Raw genomic sequence first — 21,153 nt, 5'->3', positions numbered from 1 at the left:
AGTGTGTTGCGAGTCGTCTGCGCCGCTTTGAAAATGAAAGCAACACCTATCTCTAAAAGAACATCCTTTTTATCTCGAGAAGAGAAGCAAGCGCGCACAAATATGCAAGTCTCTGCAAACGGCAAACTCCGATCATCCCACTCTGCCGGAGTTTCTTCAGATCCAGGAGTGGATCAATATTGTATGACTCGCCCTCCTTCTCTATTCTCCTTTGGCCATTATTCCTCCCTGCACCAAACTCCCCACCCCCCCCTCATCTCCCAGCCCCAGCGAGCAGGCCTGACCTCCTCCCAGGCCTGCCTGAGCCCAGACCCTGCCATGCCAGCAGCGTCTGGCAGCGCTCCGTCCCTGTAACCTATCTGCAGGAGCAGCATTCCTCTGGGGCTGGCCTGGATCAAATGGCAGTGATTTCCCAAATAGAGGCGGAGATGGGAAAGCCTGACCCCCGTCTCTCTGATCTGCTCGGCGCTTTAATGGCTGCGGGGTCAAAGTCTGGATAAACGGGGCTGCTAGCTGTGTGGGAGCTGTGTCTTCCTCTCCCGGGGCTGCAGCGGAGCACAGCCAGACAGCTGGGTCCTGGAGCACACATGATCTCCTCAGTCTGGCTCCATGGAGGGTCTCTTCTCACCCTCCCCCCCAGCAGGGACCTGCTCCGCTGACTGGCCCCTGCACATCCGTGTGCTGTAATGCTCTTAAGAGTCCGCTGGATTTAGGTTGTTCCTGTGTGTCTACCTAACTAAGTACAGTGTGATTATGGTTTGGATGTCAATCGACTTGGAACAAGCGCATTTGCTTTCTAAGTTAACTCGTTTTCTAGTCTAGAGCAAAACAAATCATTATTTCATGTATGTATTTGATAACATATATTTTGTTGGAATGATTAACAGTTCATGCTGCTATTTGGTACAATTAGTATGCGCTATGATTGCATTATGAAACTTTGTTCAAGGCCGTCAGGATTCATTAGAAGTGATTGAGGCTTTGATGCGGTTTCAGGGGAATTTAGAATTTGCTTATCAAACCCCTTTTCAGACATAATTAGCAGAACAATGTCCCACATACTTTTGGAAAAACCTGCGATGCAAAATCTTTGTTGAAATAGGTGATTTATTCGAAATTGGAAGGAAAAAACACTCAGTCGTGTCTAACAGATTCTCTTCTTTGTTTTGGAGGAATCTGATTATTTCATCAACTGTGGTAGTTTCACATATGTTTGGTATTCAAAGCAGGAGTGGTTTCACCCACAGCCTTCTCGCTCATGGCAACACGCTCCCACCCATGTCGATAATGACTGTTCAGATAAACTACATTTCTCTGTTTGCACATGTGTTTTGGCTCCACACCACCCCCCCACCCAGGCTCTCAACACGTCACAGTCAAGCTCCCCTTCTGTGCACACGCATGACTTATAACTTGAAATGACTACATGACAACGCAGAGTACAACTATAACTATACATATTTGCTGTATTTAAATAAAGTATGTGCATACACAACAAAAAAGGTAGTTAAGTGACCCCCCGAAAACCGTTATTTTTAAGGACATGAGATGACCCTAAAGTGGCTGTGGGATTAATACCTCATATCCCAGATTCAGATGTGGTCAAGGAATCTTCATGAGTATCTCCAAAGCGCGAATTCACTGAACTTACGCTGGTTTGAATAACATCAAGAAAGCAGAGGGTGAAGAAGAAGGGGCGAAATGTCTGGGCTTTGATCTATAGGATTGAGATGCGATGAGGTCTGTTCAAAGTGAGTACAAAGTAGTGTTAAGCTGGAAAAAGTAAGTGCAGCTTTAGTCAAGGTTCGAATGCCGAGGTAGCGTGAGATGATGAAGGGAGGTCCTGTCTCAACCAAAACCAACAGGAGAAGATGAAACGTCTACCATTAAATATATATACTTCGTTGTAAAGGTGTCTGAGTTTTAAAACGCATTTTTGTAACTCATAAATCTCATAAAAACTTAACATTGGATGTACAGTTATAGAATAGATCTGCTATGCCTTGGTAATTGTCTCATGTTTGTTTAATCAAGTGATCGTATAAGACAGCTCATTACCTAACAGGAAAACCGACTGTGATATATCACACTGTGGTATTATGAATAATAAATAGTAACAGTCATGTTGCTTTGAACGTGACGTGGAAACAACATTGAGTTGGCAGTGCTACAGTCATGTTCCCCCACGAGCATGGAGCCAGGATGTGTTGAAACACTGGTGCTGTAGAAGACTGTGAGCTTGGTGAGGTTGAAGGGACCCAGAACTGCATTATAACATCCCAACTACTTATCTTGGAGGAACTGGATGGAGCAGTCCAGAGGCTCCCTGCGTATTTGTGTGGAGTTCAACATTAAGAAGGCTGGGCTATATTCGTGCCCCTGTCTGAACATGGGAACCCTATCGATGGGACCTGCTCCTCCCTGGCTAACAGTAGCGCTAGTTGCACATCTCTAGATGTCTCCGCTGCCTCCCTGTCTTTGTGCCGGTCCCCCGTCCTGTGTTTCTGTCTGGGTGAAGGCTGGCGCTGGGCTTCCTCCGTCCTGTGTTTCTGTCTGGGTGAAGGCTGGCACTGGGCTTCCTCTGTCCTGTGTTGCTGTCTGGGTGAAGGCTGGCACTGGGCGTCCTGTGTTTCTGTCTGGGTGAAGGCTGGCACTAGGCGTCCTCTGTCCTGTGTTGCTGTCTGGGTGAAGGCTGGCACTGGGCGTCCTGTGTTTCTGTCTGGGTGAAGGCTGGCACTAGGCGTCCTCTGTCCTGTGTTGCTGTCTGGGTGAAGGCTGGCACTGGGCGTCCTGTGTTGCTGTCTGGATGAAGGCTGGCACTGGGCTTCCTGTGTTGCTGTCTGGGTGAAGGCTGGCACTGGGCTTCCTGTGTTGCTGTCTGGGTGAAGGCTGGCACTGGGCGTCCTGTGTCCTGTGTTGCTGTCTGGGTGAAGGCTGGCACTGGGCTTCCTGTGTTGCTGTCTGGGTGAAGGCTGGCACTGGGCTTCCTGTGTTGCTGTCTGGGTGAAGGCTGGCACTGGGCGTCCTGTGTTGCTGTCTGGGTGAAGGCTGGCACTGGGCGTCCTCTGTCCTGTGTTTCTGTCTGGGTGAAGGCTGGCACTGGGCGTCCTGTGTTGCTGTCTGGATGAAGGCTGGCACTGGGCTTCCTGTGTTGCTGTCTGGGTGAAGGCTGGCACTGGGCTTCCTGTGTTGCTGTCTGGGTGAAGGCTGGCACTGGGCGTCCTGTGTCCTGTGTTGCTGTCTGGGTGAAGGCTGGCACTGGGCTTCCTGTGTTGCTGTCTGGGTGAAGGCTGGCACTGGGCTTCCTGTGTTGCTGTCTGGGTGAAGGCTGGCACTGGGCTTCCTGTGTCCTGTGTTGCTGTCTGGGTGAAGGCTGGCACTGGGCTTCCTGTGTTGCTGTCTGGGTGAAGGCTGGCACTGGGCTTCCTGTGTTGCTGTCTGGGTGAAGGCTGGCACTGGGCTTCCTGTGTTGCTGTCTGGGTGAAGGCTGGCACTGGGCGTCCTCTGTCCTGTGTTTCTGTCTGGGTAAAAGCTGGCACTGGGCTTCCTGTGTTGCTGTCTGGGTGAAGGCTGGCACTGGGCGTCCTGTGTTGCTGTCTGGGTGAAGGCTGGCACTGGGCTTCCTGTGTTGCTGTCTGGGTGAAGGCTGGCACTGGGCGTCCTCTGTCCTGTGTTTCTGTCTGGGTGAAGGCTGGCACTGGGCGTCCTGTGTTGCTGTCTGGATGAAGGCTGGCACTGGGCGTCCTCTGTTACTGTCTGGGTGAAGGCTGGCACTGGGCTTCCTCCACCCCTGGGACTACACTCACATGTATGCAATCCATCGAAAGCAAATAACTTTGAATTAAACGGTCTACTTAATGGCATATATAAATATTAAAACGTATATGTGATGTGTGTGCGATCGTTTTCCCGTCCTTTACTTGGTGTCTCTGAGGGCTTCCAGCAGGGGAGACGGCTCTGCAGACGGCTGCTGTGATCCTGTTGGTTGAAGTTGTTGATGTTGTTGTTGTTGTTTATTGTTGTTGCGGGAGCCGCCTGGCAAGTGCCGTGCCTTATGGTGTCTGTGTGTCTGTCTGTGTGTCTGTCTGTCTGTCTGTCTGTCTGTCTGTCTGTCTGTGTGTGTGTCTGTCTGTCTGTCTGTCTGTCTGTCTGTCTGTCTGTCTGTCTGTCTGTCTGTCTGTGTGTGTGTGTGTCTGTCTGTGTGTCTGTCTGTCTGTGTGTCTGTCTGTCTGTCTGTGTGTCTGTCTGTCTGTGTGTGTGTCTGTCTGTGTGTCTGTCTGTGTGTCTGTCTGTGTGTCTGTCTGTGTGTCTGTGTGTGTGTCTGTCTGTCTGTCTGTGTGTCTGTCTGTGTGTCTGTCTGTGTGTCTGTCTGTGTGTGTGTCTGTCTGTGTGTCTGTCTGTCTGTGTGTCTGTCTGTGTGTCTGTCTGTGTGTCTGTCTGTGTGTCTGTCTGTGTGTCTGTCTGTGTGTCTGTGTGTCTGTCTGTGTGTCTGTCTGTGTGTCTGTGTGTCTGTCTGTGTGTCTGTGTGTGTGTCTGTCTGTGTGTCTGTGTGCTGTGTGCTGTCTGTCTGTCTGTGTGTCTGTGTGCTGTGTGCTGTCTGTCTGTGTGTCTGTCTGTCTGTGTGCTGTGTGTCTGGGTGCTGTGTGTCTGTGTTGCAGGTCCAGTGCTGAAGCTACAGCAGAGAACCCCTCGCCGCAGGCCCCACCAGCCCAAGCTGCTAAACAGCCCCGAAGACAGCCTCTACTACAACCAGCTCAATGTGAGTTCAAAGCGGCGATAAAGGCCTTTGTCTGACTTTGGTTCCAGATGATAATACAATTAAATCTACCTGTGCCAGGGCCTGGAGCCCCACCCCCATGCTTCTCTGCCTCTTGTCTTGAACATGTGCTTATGCTCTTTATCTGTTGCTTTCATGTCAGGATGTCTGCCTTCACGGTGAATAATTGATGTGGTTTATCAAAGCTGAGCAAGATGCATGCTGCATCAGACTCACTTGAGCCCTTTGATCAAAAAAAATTATGCTGTGACTTCTGATATTATCAGCATCTGCTCGCATTCAACACAAAATCACTTTGAATTAAAAATTAATGACTCTCTGCTCATCTTTTGACTGTGTGCTCTTGGCCCTTTCCTCAGAGAACTCTGGATTACCATGGGAGCAAGAGGAAGCCGAGGAAACTTGGGTAAATAACTGCTTTCCTACTTACAGCAACTCTAAACAGAGCAGGCCCTTTGTGGAATTGGAGAATCCAGAAATGGATTTTGTTTTCAAATAATGTAAATGGGAACGCTGAAAATAACAGGCAATTCCTCTGCGTCATGAAGACGAGTCTACACATGAAGGCTTTGTCAGCATGCTAATGTTAATTGTCAGAGGTCTGGCTTGTATGAATTGAACCAGTGAATTCCTGGTTCAGTCTAGGGGGTCAGTATGCAAACGAAGAGTTTGAACCCGTTAATGGTCATCTATGGTGGATATTACTGCTTTTAAAAAATTTATTAAAATGTATTTCTTTTGAGATTACACGTTATTCTCATGACATTAGCATCGGCTTGAAAATCATCCGCCCACCTCAACCGTTATCTTTTCCAACTGACTCGTTCGGTCTTCCTCTCTTCCACATCACAGCCAAGTCAAACTGCTGGATGCGGAGGATGAGTACTACACGTTACTGTCGGTGGTGGAGTCGATCCCTGAGGAAGCCTACTCGCCTGGGCTCCCTTCCTCCCTGTCTAGAGGCCCCCTTGTCAGTCAGAGCTGAGCCTTGCTCTTCCATCCCTGTCAACCGGTAAGACTCCAGCAGGGCTAGACAGACACTCAAAGAAAATCCTCAGTCCACAGAGGAAATAGCAGTGGTGTAACCCAAGTGAATAGCGGTGCACATCTTTCATTTCTCCCAAAATGTGTGTTTTGGTTGTACTGAACCTCTTTGTAAAACTATAGCCACATCTACTCACTGCACTGGCTCAGTCATGGTTAAGTTTCCTGTCAGAAAATATTTCTCAAGAGAAACTTAAGGTTATCAAAACAGAGAAAAATGCTCAAAAATCAAGACTGTTAAAAGATTGCTTACAGGAAGTTGTTGGACTTGGTTAGGCTGGGTGATATCCCAGCACCTGAATCTCTTCCAAAACACTCTGACACCCTTACTCACTCAAAGCCAGACCCTACTTAGAATTTCAACCCTAAGTTCAGGAATTGTCTTTTAAGATGTGAAGTGTGGGAAACGCAGGGCTGGCGAGTTGATTTGAGGGGGGCTTATTTTTCTTTTTTCCGTCTTTTCCTTTTCAATTTGCATATCATTTACTGCATCTCCCTTTGTTGACACCCCAGGGCCTGAGAATAGATTTTGATCTTAATAGGAAGAGTAGGGTGGTATGACTGAGACCATCCTCCTCATGCACAGCGGGGAAAACATTAGAGCTCTGTCTCGATAGCGAGGCCGGCTGGAGTTAGTTCCAGGTTCACTCACATCCTGGTAGGGCTTCACAAGGCCCCTGGGTGGATAGGAGTGCAAGAAACGAGGGGACAGTTACGGCCACAACTAAGGTTGTGTTGGTGGACATTTAGTCCAGACTATTTAGTCCGGACTAAATGTCCACTAAAAGCCCGAACTAGAGTAACTTGTTACTTAAAATGGGTAACTAAAAATCTTTTAATTTAATGTGATTGCATTAAGATGACCATTTTATGCATTCTAGGATTTTATCCCCCCTCCCCCCCACACAGTTCGACACAGCATAAAGAGGAAGTCCAATATAATTTGCAGAATTGCAAGAAAAATACACCCGGCCATTGGCCACAGTATAATGTGGCTTTCCAGTTAGTTCAAAAGCACTTTCACCTCCGGATGTTCAACCCCACATTCAGCGGTAATTAGAATCCTCGTTGTGCCGGGGATATTTCCTTCCTCTGTAGAGCAATGTGAAATAGGTCACCCAAGCACCCTGTAGTGCGTCTTAAAAGTACACTGAATCAATTAAGTGTGATAATGCTCCCTTGATTATTTTGGCCCTGTTTTACCAGGGAGAGAGAGGAATTTCAAACAGGCTGACTAGTTTGAATAACAAGGTTTGACTGTGGTGACATATGGTGCTGGAGTGAATGTTTCTCACCCCCTTTTCTTTCCTGCCAAATTACCTCCCTGGCTGATTGCCTGATTTAGCATATTATGAAAGGACATAGGCAGAGGTGTGAGTGTAATGAACTGAGCGGTTCTGTCACGGGCCCTCCACTGTGGTGAGTCTGAACCCTAACCTGGTACGGACACATGCAGGTGAACCAGCCCTCAGACTTCCACCAGAACGGGGAGTCACACAGACCTGATGCTAGTCAACACGACGCCTGACACCTGCCTTCTTTAATACCTCTTCATAAACCCAGCCCCCTCTTTGTTTTCCCCTCATTAAAACTGACTGCATCTGGACTGGGAGAAGACTCCTTTAATGTGGTTAGCCTTTACCACCAATGTTATTTTTGCCATTGGAGCTATTTGCTCCACACACCGTGGTTTTGTTAAAGCTACCATCCATAGCCGGCTGAAACCTTCACATCCAGAGTTCCACCTCAGTTTTGTGGTATCTCTCCTGCTCCAGCCCCTGCAGACGATGAATAGACTTGGGTTTCGACAGGAGCGTACTTACCTTTTCACCTAATAGTGATGTCTCACTTCAAAGAGGAAGTGTGATTAGCCCAACATTGTCCTGTTTCTTTATCCTTTCAGTTCAAAGGGAGAGTTTGAATACCAATGTTTCTTGCGCAGTCCTTTCAGATGCACCCTTTGCGGTTTTGCATGCAGTTTGTGTGCTTTTGATATACAGATGTTTAGCTTTGTGAATACAAATTTCGACTGCCACGCTGAAAATGTCTAATAGTGAATACAATAGCATTTATATCTTCAGTAACGGATTAATGGACGACTCAAAAAATGTGTCAGTTTTGGTGTGTTCTCCGACTTTGCGAGTGCATTGGGGGAGGGTGCTGAGCAGGTGCTTGGAAGTCTCTGCCGCCTGAACATTATGATACTCTTAGAAAGCTAACGATTGATGCCAAAGAATCGGACAAGCATGAGCGTCAACCAGATGTCAGATGTGTTGAGAGTTCTGTGCAAGAGAACGTTCCCTAAAGACGGCATTAATAAAGGAGCCGGTGGAGAAGGGAAAGGGGAGAGAGAGAGAGAGAGAGAGAGAGAGAGAGAGAGAGAGAGAGAGAGAGAGAGAGAGAGAGAGAGAGAGAGAGAGAGAGAGAGAGAGAGAGAGAGAGAGAGAGAGAGAGAGAGAGAGAGAGAGAGAGAGAGAGAGAGAGAGAGAGAGAGAGAGAGAGAGAGAGAGAGAGAGAGAGAGAGAGAGAGAGAGAGAGAGAGAGAGAGAGAGAGAGAGAGAGAGAGAGAGAGAGAGAGATAGAGAGAGAGAGAAATAGAGAGAGAGAAATAGAGAGAGAGAGAGAGAGAGAGAGAAGGAGGAGATAAAAGACTTGGTTGAGTATGCACATCAAAGGGCTCTTAATGACAAGGGATGCCATTAGGGTTACAGTGGTTTTTGTTTCAGCTCCACACACCTGCAGTTTGTTGAGGGCATTCTATGCACAGGCGAGTTGTTAAGAATTTGCATGATTATAAAATGCGAGAAGGGAATAGAAGCTTTCTAAGAAAGTTCCCTTGCTCTAATGTTGGTAGTGACCAAACATCTCCCTTCGAAATTACGGTTAGGTTCCCCTTTGAAGTGCAGCACAACAGCCATGGTGCTAAAGCACTCGCAGAGGCAGAAGGCCTACAGAGTGTTCTAGATCGCTCAGAACGCTGCCAGAAAGACAGAAACTTCTTTTCTGTTTCCTGTCTTCCGTATCGGGAAATTTGTTTACTTGGAAGTTTTTTGTGTGCCTCTGGTGCTGGAATGGGGTTTGACAAATCAGAGCGTGAAATTGTGATTAGCCCCTCTCAGTGTGTGGATTGGGCAGGGGTAATACCAGACCTGGCATGGCCAAAGGTGGAACCTGTTTCGTCTTGTGTCGGCTCTGCTCTCCCAGATGGTGTGACCAGCTGCCTTTGAATAAACGCTGGGTGGGTAACAGTGGGAGAATCACCACGGCCCTGTTTTAGTTCAGGATGCAAAACAGAGAAATCTGTCTCTCTCCCACTGCCAGGAGCTGAAGGAACGTATCACCTAGTGCTTCAGGAAATGACCTTTTAATTAAGGACACAGTCAGATTTAGGGTCTATGTACAGCAAAACTGTTTGGCAAATATGGACAATTGTTCAGGATTTGCATTGTTCTCTACTGTAGGTTAGGAATATAGAGATATCCTGTGTTATCCTCCAGTCGAACAATTATCGCGTCTTATCGTCTGAATATCATCATATCACATGGACAACGGCACATATGCTGCGAGTCTCAAAGAGGTGGCTTTGTGCCTGACTTGTCACACGCGGTATTATAATGACTTGATCTCTCTCTCTGTCTCTGGAGACCACTGCAGGCCTTAACCCTGGGAGTTCTGCTAGGAGGGAGACTTCCTGCCCGGGATCTGGATTACCCCACCCAGGGTGGGCCGGGGGTAGGTGAGGTGCCCTGTACCTCCTCCCCTGACCCCCGGGGCAGCGCGCTCACTGCCAAGGCTTTGCTCTTTGCTCTTGAATATGCAGAGATCTCCCACTTCATACGGTCCGAGGGGGTGGGGGCGTGTTGGGGGGGTGGTATCACATTGCAGGGAAAATCTTGAAAATTAGCGAGACCAAAGTTGGAGCTCCTCCGTGTTGGGGGCTGTGAACAATGGCAGCTTTCTGTCAGAGAGCAACTTCAAAGGTCTGCAGAGTGACTGCTCTGAGTTATACTTTGTTGTAGATCACTGAGGAAATTCACAGATGTTTTCTCATACGAGACACCATTATAGCGGCTCAAATACCCAGTAGCCTCAAGCATCTCTCTCCTGCTCTCCCTCCCTCTCTCTCCTGCTCTCCCTCTCTCTCTCTCCTGCTCTCCCTTTCTCTCCCTCTCTCTCCCTCTCTCTCTCTTTCCCTCCATATCTCTCTGACTGTTTCTCTCTCCCTCTCTGTCTCTCTCTCACGTACACACATCTCTCTCTGTCTCCCCCCCCCCTCTCCCCCCCCCCTCCCCCATTCTCTCTCATGTCTCTTGTGCGAGACAGATGTGGAACCTGGTTCTCTTTCCAACTGTCCAGAGAATATGAAAAGTTAAAAAGGGGTTCATGTTTTGGCATTGCCTCCAACTCTACAGATCCTCTACAATCCTCACTGTCAATTTACCCAATGCTTCAAGAACTCATGCAACTGCACCTGCAGTAACTCATATACACTTAAAAGGGAATTATTGTTTTGTCAACTTTAATACTTGATGCTTTACAGTCATACGTATTTTTTTGTAAAGGGTGAGGGGGATTTAATTTCAGCCATCCGTTGGCATCATATTGGTAACAGAACTTTTATCTTCCTGTTTCAGATTGCCTTCGTTGATCCTGATGTGATCCTCAACCAAATAGGATGTTAATATCTATGTATGAGTTGTGCTGTCTGCATATGATTTACCTTATTTATTTATTTTAAGTCGATGTGAAATACCGTCTACGACAGAGGGTATAAGGAGAATGTCTGTTCACGTAACAGCATTGCTTTCTTTCTTGGACCAGGTAAAGCTGTTATTGAGGCTAATGATCGATGGTCATCATTCACATCTCTTAAACCAAAATGTGTGCACTGTAATACATCTGTAAATAGAATGATTTGCTCATCATACCTGCTGCATTGTTTCTTTACAGGTGATTTTATATGGATGTTTACAAATCTAATATGTATGTCATAGGCTTGTTTACTATGACAGTGTTACCTGGAGAATATTATTAGTGCTTGTACTTTATGTAATGCATGTTGGTGTATTCATAGTCCCTACGCTTTCACCTGCTTTTAGCTATTGTTCCATTAACAATCTTTTGTACCATAATCATAAAGAGAGTAAAACTATTAAAGTTTCCCCAAATGTATCTCAACCTTTGTCCTTGCTTTATTATTTTATTATTTTCTTCCTTCCCCTCCACCGGCCATCGTAACAGCATCCATACTGATCTGACCTCGCACCTGAGTCTGGCCATTTCTCTGCCGGTAAACCATCAGTTCATTGGAAGTCTCCAGGGTGTTGTTGACAGGGGGTTCATCCCTGTCTCCTGTACTGACCCCGCGCGTAAACAAGCCTCACGTACGCTGGGGTCAGCTTGTTTCGTAGCGCCTGGGCTGCGCTGCGTCCGGGTCCAGGAGGTGCTCCTCCAGGAGCTGTGGGGGCGGCTCAGCCCAGCACGGCTCCCCCCGATCCCCCATGACTGTGTGCCGAGCCGTGGGAGCCGACCGGGAACATTAATCCCTTCAAAGGAACAGATCTAATTCGAAATCAGCCGCTCCAAACTAGTTGAGAGGACAGTGATTGTTTCTGCGGGGAAACACGATAAAGATCACTGCGTTGATATAGAAAACTACCAATCCAGTGCTGTGGAAGTTGACGTCAATATCACACAAAATAAAAAAAAAACGTTTCTGATTATCTTGGAATAGAATCATGGGGTAACCTAGTTTGTCAAATCTAAACTTTCTGTCACATGATGTCTTTGACTACGGTCCTCCTGTTTCATACTGCTCTCACATTATAAACCCCACGCAGTGTTTTCCTGTCTCGTTCTAAGTGAGTGTTTATTATCACCCGAGAGGAGGAGATGTGGCAGGGGAGAGTCTGGTTCTACTTTCCTGAGGACGGAAACTCCTCCCTCTAAGCCTGGACACGGTGGTTCAGGAGGTTTGGGACACAGATATGACAGGGCCGTCATCCTGGCTCAGGTGCCACTCCTGGTACCTGGGTCAATGGACACCAACACTAACGTGGGGACTGTTTTCGGTTTTTAGTTGTTGACAAAGTTGCAGTAATCTACCTGTACTGGACATGCATGACAGTGAAAATGATCAGTCTCAATTTTGACAAAATAGAAAAGAACTACAAAACCATATTTTGTCATCGATTCATACCAATTCAGGAAACTAATATAAGCACATATTTCTTTAGTTTTTGTATTACTTAATTTGATTACTGTCTGTGAGGGGTTCAAACACATGCAACCTTGTGTCCCTAAAAGACACTAATTATACTTTCAACCGCTTTTCCTTCCACATCAACATGTTATCAACGGTATAACCGCTGCAAATGAATAAGACATGAGACGCGTATTTTAAGAGCAGAGAACCACTGCTTCAGAGAGACATGAACTTTGTGTTGAGTCACTTGATTTCGTCTTATTCCCCCTCTTGAAGTTATCAAACAGCCCGATGCCAGGAGATCTCAAGAGATAACAATGTCACATTGTCACACAGGGTTCTGCTACAAATCCTTAATTACAAAAAGAGGATCGGATGACTACAGCATCCAATACCGGGGTCTCCAGGCGGCGTGGGGTCTTTGATCAAGAAAATCCAATTATTTGTGTATATACATTTCCCACATAGTGATTACTTCATTAATTGTCCCGCCTTTATCTCCTCCCTTCCCTTCCCCCCTAATAATCAGCTCTTTTATCCAGACCAACAAACACACCATTGGAGCTTTGTGGATTCAAAGGATTTGCTTTCCCCCCTCAAAGAGCCGCTATTCTTTGATGATTGGGCAGCGGCGAACTTCAAAGTAATAAATCTTATTTCTGACTGGCTGGCGGCCCACCAAAGTCCTTATCAAATTCTAAGAAGTGATCCCTCACTCCTCAGATAGTCCAAGGATATCTCGAGGAGAGGAAGCATTGAGAAGGAAGACTTCACGACGTCAAGACATTTTTCTACGTTTATACATTTTTATCTCAATTAGTCTTTTTTTTATTTTGATCTGTTTTCGGTAAGAGGGACGTGGAACTTTACCATGGCAGCAGTGGCTGTGCTAAGGACAGAAACCCTCCAGGCTTTTCTTCAGGTTTGTTCTTGAATTTTGTCTCCTTTAAACCATTATTAGTGTACACTGCTAAATCTAACTTCATTGTATAATGTTTGGACTTTTCACTCGCTTGAATGCGTTTCTCTATTATGGAAAATGATTGGGTTACCGACTTTTTAAATAACTGTTCGTAATAAGTAAAGATGGCTATAGGACACCGTATATACATTTTTATGTTGTATGTATTAAATGTGAATGTTGGGATTTAACATTCGAACAGAGTAGACCCTTCACACGATATGTTTGTGTGAAATAAACTAAAGCGCAAAATGCGACTCAGATGCAAGGAAGTCTAATGGAGGAACTTTGTTTTCAACTATGTGTAGCCTAATGCATGACATATGAGTATACAAATAACAGAACATGTTTACAATAACAGTTCGACTTGTATTCATAATCCTTTATTTTGCTCATCCAGGACCGTACTCCGAACTCCTCACCAGAGAACTGCAAGCACTCTCCCCTGGCGCTACTGGCTGCCACTTGTAACAGGATCGGACATCATCACGGATCAAGTCCTGCAGATTTCCTCCAGGTTCCCTATGACGCAACCTTAGGTTCCCCTTCGCGTATTTTCCACCCGTGGAGTAGCGAGGGGAATCATCAAAGTACTTTGTCCAGCAATTCAACTTTCGGACTATCCTCCAAATCCCAGCTCTCAGCGCACATCCAAAGCTCCTTTACTACCCACCACGAGCTCCCTCTTACTCCTCCAGCGGACCCCTCATACCCCTATGACTTTTCCCCGGTAAAGATGTTGCCGTGCTCCATGCAGTCTTTACAGTCAACATGCCCACCCACGTACGTTCCCGCGGTTTCTTACGCAGCGCCAACTTCCATTCCGCCTGCCATGTCAGGTTTCGTTACGGGACATTCTGGCCTTGTGCACCAGCAACAGAGACAGCTGTCCCCAAACCCCGGGGAGGATATTCCGTGGTGGAGTCTTCAGCAGGGGAATCACGTCAGTCACCCGTCATCCCTGGGTCCTCATCGGTTCCAGCTGCAGAGGGGGTTGGTGCTGGGACATACAGACTTCGCGCAGTATCAGACACAGATCGCTGCCCTCCTTCACACCAAATCACCCCTCGCTACTGCCCGCCGATGCCGTCGATGCAGGTGCCCGAACTGCCAATCCTCGACCTCGAACGACGAACCCGGGAAGAAGAAGCAACACATATGCCACATTCCAGGCTGCGGGAAAGTTTATGGCAAAACTTCCCACCTCAAAGCGCACCTCAGGTGGCATTCTGGAGAGCGCCCGTTTGTTTGTAACTGGCTTTTCTGTGGCAAGAGCTTCACCAGGTCGGACGAGCTACAGAGGCACTTGAGGACCCACACGGGGGAGAAACGCTTTGTTTGCCCGGACTGCTGCAAGAGGTTCATGAGGAGTGACCATTTGGCAAAACATGTCAAAACTCACCAGAACAAAAAAATTAAGTGTCACGACAAGACGCTTGATCACGTGAAAAGGGAAGACATGAGGAATATGTTGTAACCCACGTTAGAGCCAGTTCGATAGTATTCACTAGTGCAATAAAAGTCCTATAGTTGAAGTACAAAGTAAGCTACAATATAATTAGTCTATTTTGTTTCCCTTTCGGTTCTTTCCTACGTATTGAAAATTGTCTCTAACATTGCTGGTCTGTGTAGACATTTTTTTTGTATATGAAGTCTGTCTCATAAGTTCATTTGGGATTCTAGAAAAGTAACTTGTACCATGAGCTGGTATTCACTGTAACATATCATATCAAGGAAGGCAAGTGTTTACTTGTGAATTGATCGTGTCTTCGGTGGAAGATTTCACTCTTGTACATAATATTTAATAGCTTTTGTTGAATGAAAGTGTCTTGTTTTAGCTCCTTATGGGGTGTTTAGCATGCTCTTAAAAAGATATGCTATTGTTGAAATGACCCAAATACTGTGTGAGAATAAAAAAAAAATCTAACATTTCCCTATGTCAGACTTGGTCTACTTTAATGACCCTGAATGGCAGGCTTTGTTAATATTCTATCATGAGTGAGCGTATCAATTAGGTTCCCCAGTACCTTTCAGAGTGAGGTCACTGACGAGAACTTGAATCCATAGTAGGGTTCTCAATCCCTTCCCCAGCGCAGGTCTGTGAGAGGGGACAGTTGAAGTTGTATTACAGTCATACCGGAGTATTAAAAAATTGCATGTATTAGTTATGTGCATTGGGAAAATGCATCATGGATGCATCCGTTTATATAATTTTGTATATGAAAACATAATTAGCGACTCAACTATTAAGCTTGTGCTCTGCAAGATACAGGCTGCATGAATGACGATCAATCTAGCATACATTTCTATATAATAAGACAATATCTGAAATGTAATTGCAGATTATAGTTACTCTTTAGCATTAAAGTAAAGGTATATTTCTTTCCAAATTAATCATGATTTGACATGGCTAAAGTTAATTTTTTCTGTAAAATTTTGGCATTAGGGCCAAAATTGGAATTTTGGTTCCATTCCATTCTGGAATGTACTTTTACTACAAACGGATACTTACATGAACTTCTTGCAGTGATGACATGACATTCAGCATTGCACAACCAAGAAAAGTGTTACAGCAACAAAAACAAACAAATCCCATCGCTTGTGATGCATTTTACAAGAGACACCTCTTTGTGTTACATAACAAAGTTCCTGAATAGAAACTTCTCTCACAGACAGGCTGTTTGATCGGCGTGTCTCCATGACGATACGGCCATCGTACTTGTGGATAGAGCCTGATAGAAATGCTGTAGAAACGCACTAAACCTCAAACTGTGTTGTTAAACAATGTTGATCAACGGAAGACAACATTGGAGGCGGTTGGGATTCCACTGTGACTCAATGTAGCTTTTAGTAGTCTAAAGCCTGAGAAGTTCTGAATCTTTACAACCTACATAACTATATTTGACTACGCTCAGTGCTGCATCAATGTGGCTTGTGCATGAAGCCGTGGTGTATGTTGGGCTTCAAAGTTGGGTTGAACACAAGTGGAACCTGTTCCCTGCTGATCACATGACCTTGACTGGGACTTTATAAAGTTGGGCTGACGAGAACAACATTTGTAAATGTGAGGAGGCGATCTGCCTCCAGCTTCAGGGTCATCTGGGCCCATCAGGCAGGGGCATATCTGGGTAAAGGTAACCAGTCATCTAGGGTGCTACCTGTGGGGGAGGGGGGCTCCGGGTGGGCACCCCACACCTTCCCCTTTTAAATACATTCAGTCTACATGTATTTTTACAAAAAAAAAAAAATTACTTTTTATATAGATAATTATAAAAATACAATGAAAAAACGAACCCTAACCCACCATATTTTGTTAAGCTTTTTTGCACACCTGCCCCAGAATGGTCAGTAGCGTCTCTGCACACCGGCCCCAGAATGGTCAGTAGCGTCTCTGCACACCTGCCCCAGGATGGTCAGTAGCGTCTCTGCACACCTGCCCCAGAATGGTCAGTAGCGTCTCTGCACACCTGCCCCAGAATGGTCAGTAGCGTCTCTGCACACCTGCCCCAGGATGGTCAGTAGCGTCTCTGCCTTCATGGATACTGTACAGTGTGTGCTGCAGGAACGCTATGTTAATCAGGTCCTGAACAGATCTGCCATTTGATTAGACTTATCAGAATGAGAATGACACCAATTTCAGCAGAATGTGCTGATAACTGTAGCCAGCGATAATATAACTGACATTTGAACCAGACCACCACGACGAAACTGGGGGGTTTTCTTTTACAGTTGGAATCATGATCATTTCTTAAAAAGTCCAAGAGTCAAAGTGTAACAGACTACCAGTCGAAGAGCAGTTTTAATGTCATAATAAACCAGTATAAACTCGAGTACATCACAACAATGAGGATGTATCCACTATCATCTCAAAGACAACCCTTGCATGTTTTCATTCCTCTGCTCAGGGTTAAGTACACTGACTGGCATGGTTTAAGGCAGGGTCCTCAGAGCCCACTGTCCTGCATGTTTGAGATGTTTCCCTGCTCCAACACACCTGATTCAAACGAATGGATCATGACCAAGCTCAGCAGAAGCCTGATAACCATTCATTTGAATCAGGTGTGTTGGATCAGGGAAACGTCTAAAACGTTTAAGGTATGCAGAAGTAGACCAGCTACTTCTTCAGGAACTTGACACAGGTTGGGCGAAGCCTGTTTCCCCTGCAGGTGCGCCCCTTATTGCCGCAGTCTGTAACTGCAGAGAGGGATGAACTCTTGTGGCCCGCTTGCTCTGAAGCCAACAGCTCCAGGCTTTAGAGACCCTGGGGACAAAACTGATGCATGCTGAATTGATTATATCCAATAATTGATCAGGAACAATATTCTAGTTCAGTGAAAACTCATATAAATTGTGCTGGTCTTGGACTAGGAAAGATTTTCTTTTTAGCATTGACATGATCTCCGTGGACATGTGGTTTGTGGCCCAGCGCTCCCCCTCATTCCTCTGCTTCTTGGCGGACATTCAAACCATGGTCCACGCTACGACCCTTAAATCACCACACAAACTGCAGCGAATGAACTTCTGTCACACAAACCTTATTCACATTCATGTGGTTCTGAAAATGAACGTTTGCCTGTAGACATCTGCGTTCACTAGAAACAACCACACAGCAGGTCTGTTTTAATGGTCCTTAGTGTACAGGACTTAGAAATAATAAAACAAAATTATATATTTGCATACTTAATGAGATTTAGAGCTGCATCCAGTTTTCCCACAGGAGATCCTCCTATTCCAAGGATAAACTACACATCTACAGAACATCATGAGGGGGGGGGGGGGGTTATTGTGAACCAAATACATTAGGGGACAGTCATGAAAGGAGTCTTCACCATTTGAACTTTTAAGTCTTGATTCCAATTTTATGATCCTATTATGAAGAATGACTTCCAAGGATACGTTGAAAGCATTCAGGGGGGCCCCTAATATCAGACAAAAGCATTGTTAAACACATTGTCGATTGGCTTTGAGTTTCCATGACAGCAATCACCACAACTGTAGAGAAACTGAGACTGCTAAAAGGTACATGCTCGTCTGTAAATATCAGTTTGCTTATTTTAATTTAAATGCATTAATGAAGTCAATTACGTTTTAATGAAATGAAACTACGTTGATATTTTCTACGTTATAATTTGTATCCCCAGCCCGTGAGCCAGAGGAAAGAGATGTCAGTGTTATAGTGTTATATTTAAGTATATGTTATATACTTAAATCATCAAACATGCTTTAACCCGACATGTTTGATCAAGGTATCATCTCATTCTGCTGCGTCCATGAGGGAACAAGGATACTATGTCTTCCTTCACTTTTGAAAAGTTTAGTGACTGTGCTTCAGATCAATACTCAATCATTTTACTTCCTAATCCATGTAATTTTCTCTCTCGAAAATACAGATGTTATCATTATTATTGCTTGGTTATACCCTTAAGGATGACCTTTCAATCGTTTCCCAGTCATCTTATTACTTTAAACACCATAATGAAAGAAAGGTTTATTTTCCATTGTTTGATCATTATTCCTCAGATTTTAGCAAGCCTTTTTGTGTATAATTTCCATTTTTATGAGAAAATTGAAGGACTGTGTTTTAGCATATTTTAATTGGCTTTTAAGGAAAGAGGGTGGGGTGCAAGCGTATTTTAACCGTGCAAAATTGTTAAATTGGATTCTAACTTTGTCTTATTCTAGAAGGACAGGAAAAATGTTTTGATAAAAACTGAATTTCATGCCATTTCAGTGTTAAAAGAGGTTGTTCCAAGGGAACTGGTCCACAGGGTCAGTGTCATTACCAGCCAATCAAGGACAAGCTTTTAAATATAGCCCAACGTTAAGCCTAGTTCTGTTAGGGGGATGTCCCTCTGGGTTGGTCATGTATCCAAGGGCAGAGGTTTGGTTTGAACATTGGTGGGGACAAATATTTGTTATTGCCCTGTCTGCTAACACTAACCCTTGCTTTGCAGGTCATTACTGATGTGGACTTTTCAATGGTCTTGACGCCGGTAGGGACATGTCCTTTTGGTCCGCCCCTAAACCTTCATCGTTGTGTGTATCTCTGACATCAGTCGTCCACTTGTGAGGAGGTGTAAGTGGGAGAGAACGGTACAGAGACACAGTGGTGTGGGACAGCTCCCTGGTTGTGGTCAATCCAGCAGGTCTGTGGTCCTCAGGAACAGCCCCAGAGTGCCCCAGAGTGCCCCAGTGTACCCCAGTGTGCCCCAGTGTGCCCCAGTGTGCCCCAGTGCCCCAGAGTGCCCCAGAGTGCCCCAGTGTACCCCAGTGTGCCCCAGTGTACCCCAGTGTACCCCAGTGCCCCAGAGTGCCCCAGAGTGCCCCAGAGTGCCCCAGAGTGCCCCAGTGTGCCCCAGTGTACCCCAGTGCCCCAGAGTGCCCCAGTGTACCCCAGTGTACCCCAGTGCCCCAGAGTGCCCCAGAGTGCCCCAGTGTACCCCAGTGTACCCCAGTGTACCCCAGTGTACCCCAGTGCCCCAGAGTGCCCCAGTGTACCCCAGTGTGCCCCAGAGTGCCCCAGTGTACCCCAGTGTACCCCAGTGTACCCCAGTGTACCCCAGTGTGCCCCAGTGCCCCAGAGTGCCCCAGAGTGCCCCAGTGTACCCCAGTGTACCCCAGTGCCCCAGAGTGCCCCAGTGCCCCAGTGTACCCCAGTGTACCCCAGTGTGCCCCAGTGCCCCAGAGTGCCCCAGAGTGCCCCAGTGTACCCCAGTGTACCCCAGTGTGCCCCAGTGCCCCAGAGTGCCCCAGAGTGCCCCAGTGTACCCCAGTGTACCCCAGTGCCCCAGAGTGCCCCAGTGCCCCAGTGTACCCCAGTGCCCCAGTGTACCCCAGTGTGCCCCAGAGTGCCCCAGTGTGCCCCAGTGTGCCCCAGTGTACCCCAGAGTGCCCCAGTGTACCCCAGTGTGCCCCAGTGTGCCCCAGTGCCCCAGTGTACCCCAGTGCCCCAGTGTGCCCCAGTGCCCCAGTGCCCCAGTGTACCCCAGTGCCCCAGTGTACCCCAGTGCCCCAGTGTACCCCAGTGTGCCCCAGTGCCCCAGTGCCCCAGTGTACCCCAGTGCCCCAGTGTACCCCAGTGCCCCAGTGTACCCCAGTGTGCCCCAGTGCCCCAGTGTGCCCCAGTGTACCCCAGTGCCCCAGTGTGCCCCAGTGCCCCAGTGCCCCAGTGTACCCCAGTGCCCCAGTGTACCCCAGTGCCCCAGTGTACCCCAGTGTGCCCCAGTGCCCCAGTGTGCCCCAGTGTACCCCAGTGCCCCAGTGTACCCCAGTGCCCCAGAGTGCCCCAGTGTACCCCAGTGTGCCCCAGTGCCCCAGAGTGCCCCAGTGTACCCCAGTGTGCCCCAGTGCCCCAGAGTGCCCCAGTGTACCCCAGTGCCCCAGTGTACCCCAGTGCCCCAGTGTACCCCAGTGCCCCAGAGTGCCCCAGAGTGCCCCAGTGTACCCCAGTGTCCCAGAGTGCCCCAGTGCCCCAGTGTACCCCAGTGCCCCAGTGTACCCCAGTGTACCCCAGTGCCCCAGTGTACCCCAGAGTGCCCCAGTGTGCCCCAGTGTGCCCCAGTGTACCCCAGTGTACCCCAGTGCCCCAGTGCCCCAGTGTACCCCAGTGCCCCAGTGTACCCCAGTGCCCCAGTGTACCCCAGAGTGCCCCAGTGTACCCCAGTGCCCCAGTGTACCCCAGTGCCCCAGTGTACCCCAGAGTGCCCCAGTGTGCCCCAGTGCCCCAGTGTACCCCAGTGCCCCAGTGTACCCCAGTGTACCCCAGTGTACCCCAGTGTGCCCCAGTGCCCCAGTGCCCCAGTGTACCCCAGTGTACCCCAGTGCCCCAGTGTACCCCAGTGCCCCAGAGTGCCCCAGAGTGCCCCAGTGTACCCCAGAGTGCCCCAGTGTACCCCAGTGCCCCAGTGTACCCCAGTGCCCCAGAGTGCCCCAGAGTGCCCCAGTGTACCCCAGAGTGCCCCAGTGTACCCCAGTGCCCCAGTGTACCCCAGTGTACCCCAGTGCCCCAGTGTGCCCCAGTGTACCCCAGTGCCCCAGTGTACCCCAGAGTGCCCCAGTGTACCCCAGTGTCCCAGTGTACCCCAGTGCCCCAGTGTACCCCAGTGTCCCAGTGTACCCCAGTGCCCCAGTGTACCCCAGTGCCCCAGTGTACCCCAGTGTACCCCA

General features: G+C 47.5%; 2 protein-coding genes across 2 annotated transcripts in view; both read left to right on the top strand.

The window, feature by feature from the left end:
* Positions 1-10,959, top strand: part of myo3b (myosin IIIB) — a 63,032-nt gene extending 52,073 nt beyond the window's left edge. The window contains exons 34-37 of the mRNA XM_084689621.1: positions 4,659-4,759; positions 5,137-5,183; positions 5,630-5,789; positions 10,456-10,959. Coding sequence (XP_084545747.1) covers positions 4,659-4,759; positions 5,137-5,183; positions 5,630-5,762 — 281 coding nt within the window. The 3' untranslated portion in view covers positions 5,763-5,789; positions 10,456-10,959. The remainder of the gene's footprint in view (positions 1-4,658; positions 4,760-5,136; positions 5,184-5,629; positions 5,790-10,455) is intronic.
* Positions 10,960-12,837: 1,878 nt separating this feature from the next.
* On the top strand, positions 12,838-14,881 carry sp5a (Sp5 transcription factor a). The gene is made up of 2 exons (XM_084689300.1): positions 12,838-12,948; positions 13,388-14,881. Exons 1-2 carry the CDS (start codon positions 12,898-12,900, stop codon positions 14,462-14,464), a joined length of 1,128 nt encoding a protein of 375 aa, XP_084545426.1. The 5' UTR covers positions 12,838-12,897; the 3' UTR covers positions 14,465-14,881.
* The last annotated feature ends 6,272 nt before the right edge of the window (positions 14,882-21,153 follow it).

Source organism: Hypomesus nipponensis, chromosome 23, assembly GCF_054491055.1.
Source record: "Hypomesus nipponensis isolate SF chromosome 23, ASM5449105v1, whole genome shotgun sequence".
Lineage (NCBI taxonomy): Eukaryota > Metazoa > Chordata > Actinopteri > Osmeriformes > Osmeridae > Hypomesus > Hypomesus nipponensis.
Note: the sequence above shows the minus strand (reverse complement) of the source record. Positions and strands in the feature narration are given on the sequence as shown.

What these genes read in the sequence shown, in the direction of transcription:
- sp5a (XM_084689300.1), top strand. Translation starts at nt 12,898, where the DNA reads ATGGCAGCAGTGGCTGTGCTAAGGACAGAAACCCTCCAGGCTTTTCTT. An exon ending in CCCTCCAGGCTTTTCTTCAG is followed by an intron (nt 12,949 to 13,387) that starts GTTTGTTCTTGA and finishes TTGCTCATCCAG; the next exon opens with GACCGTACTCCGAACTCCTC.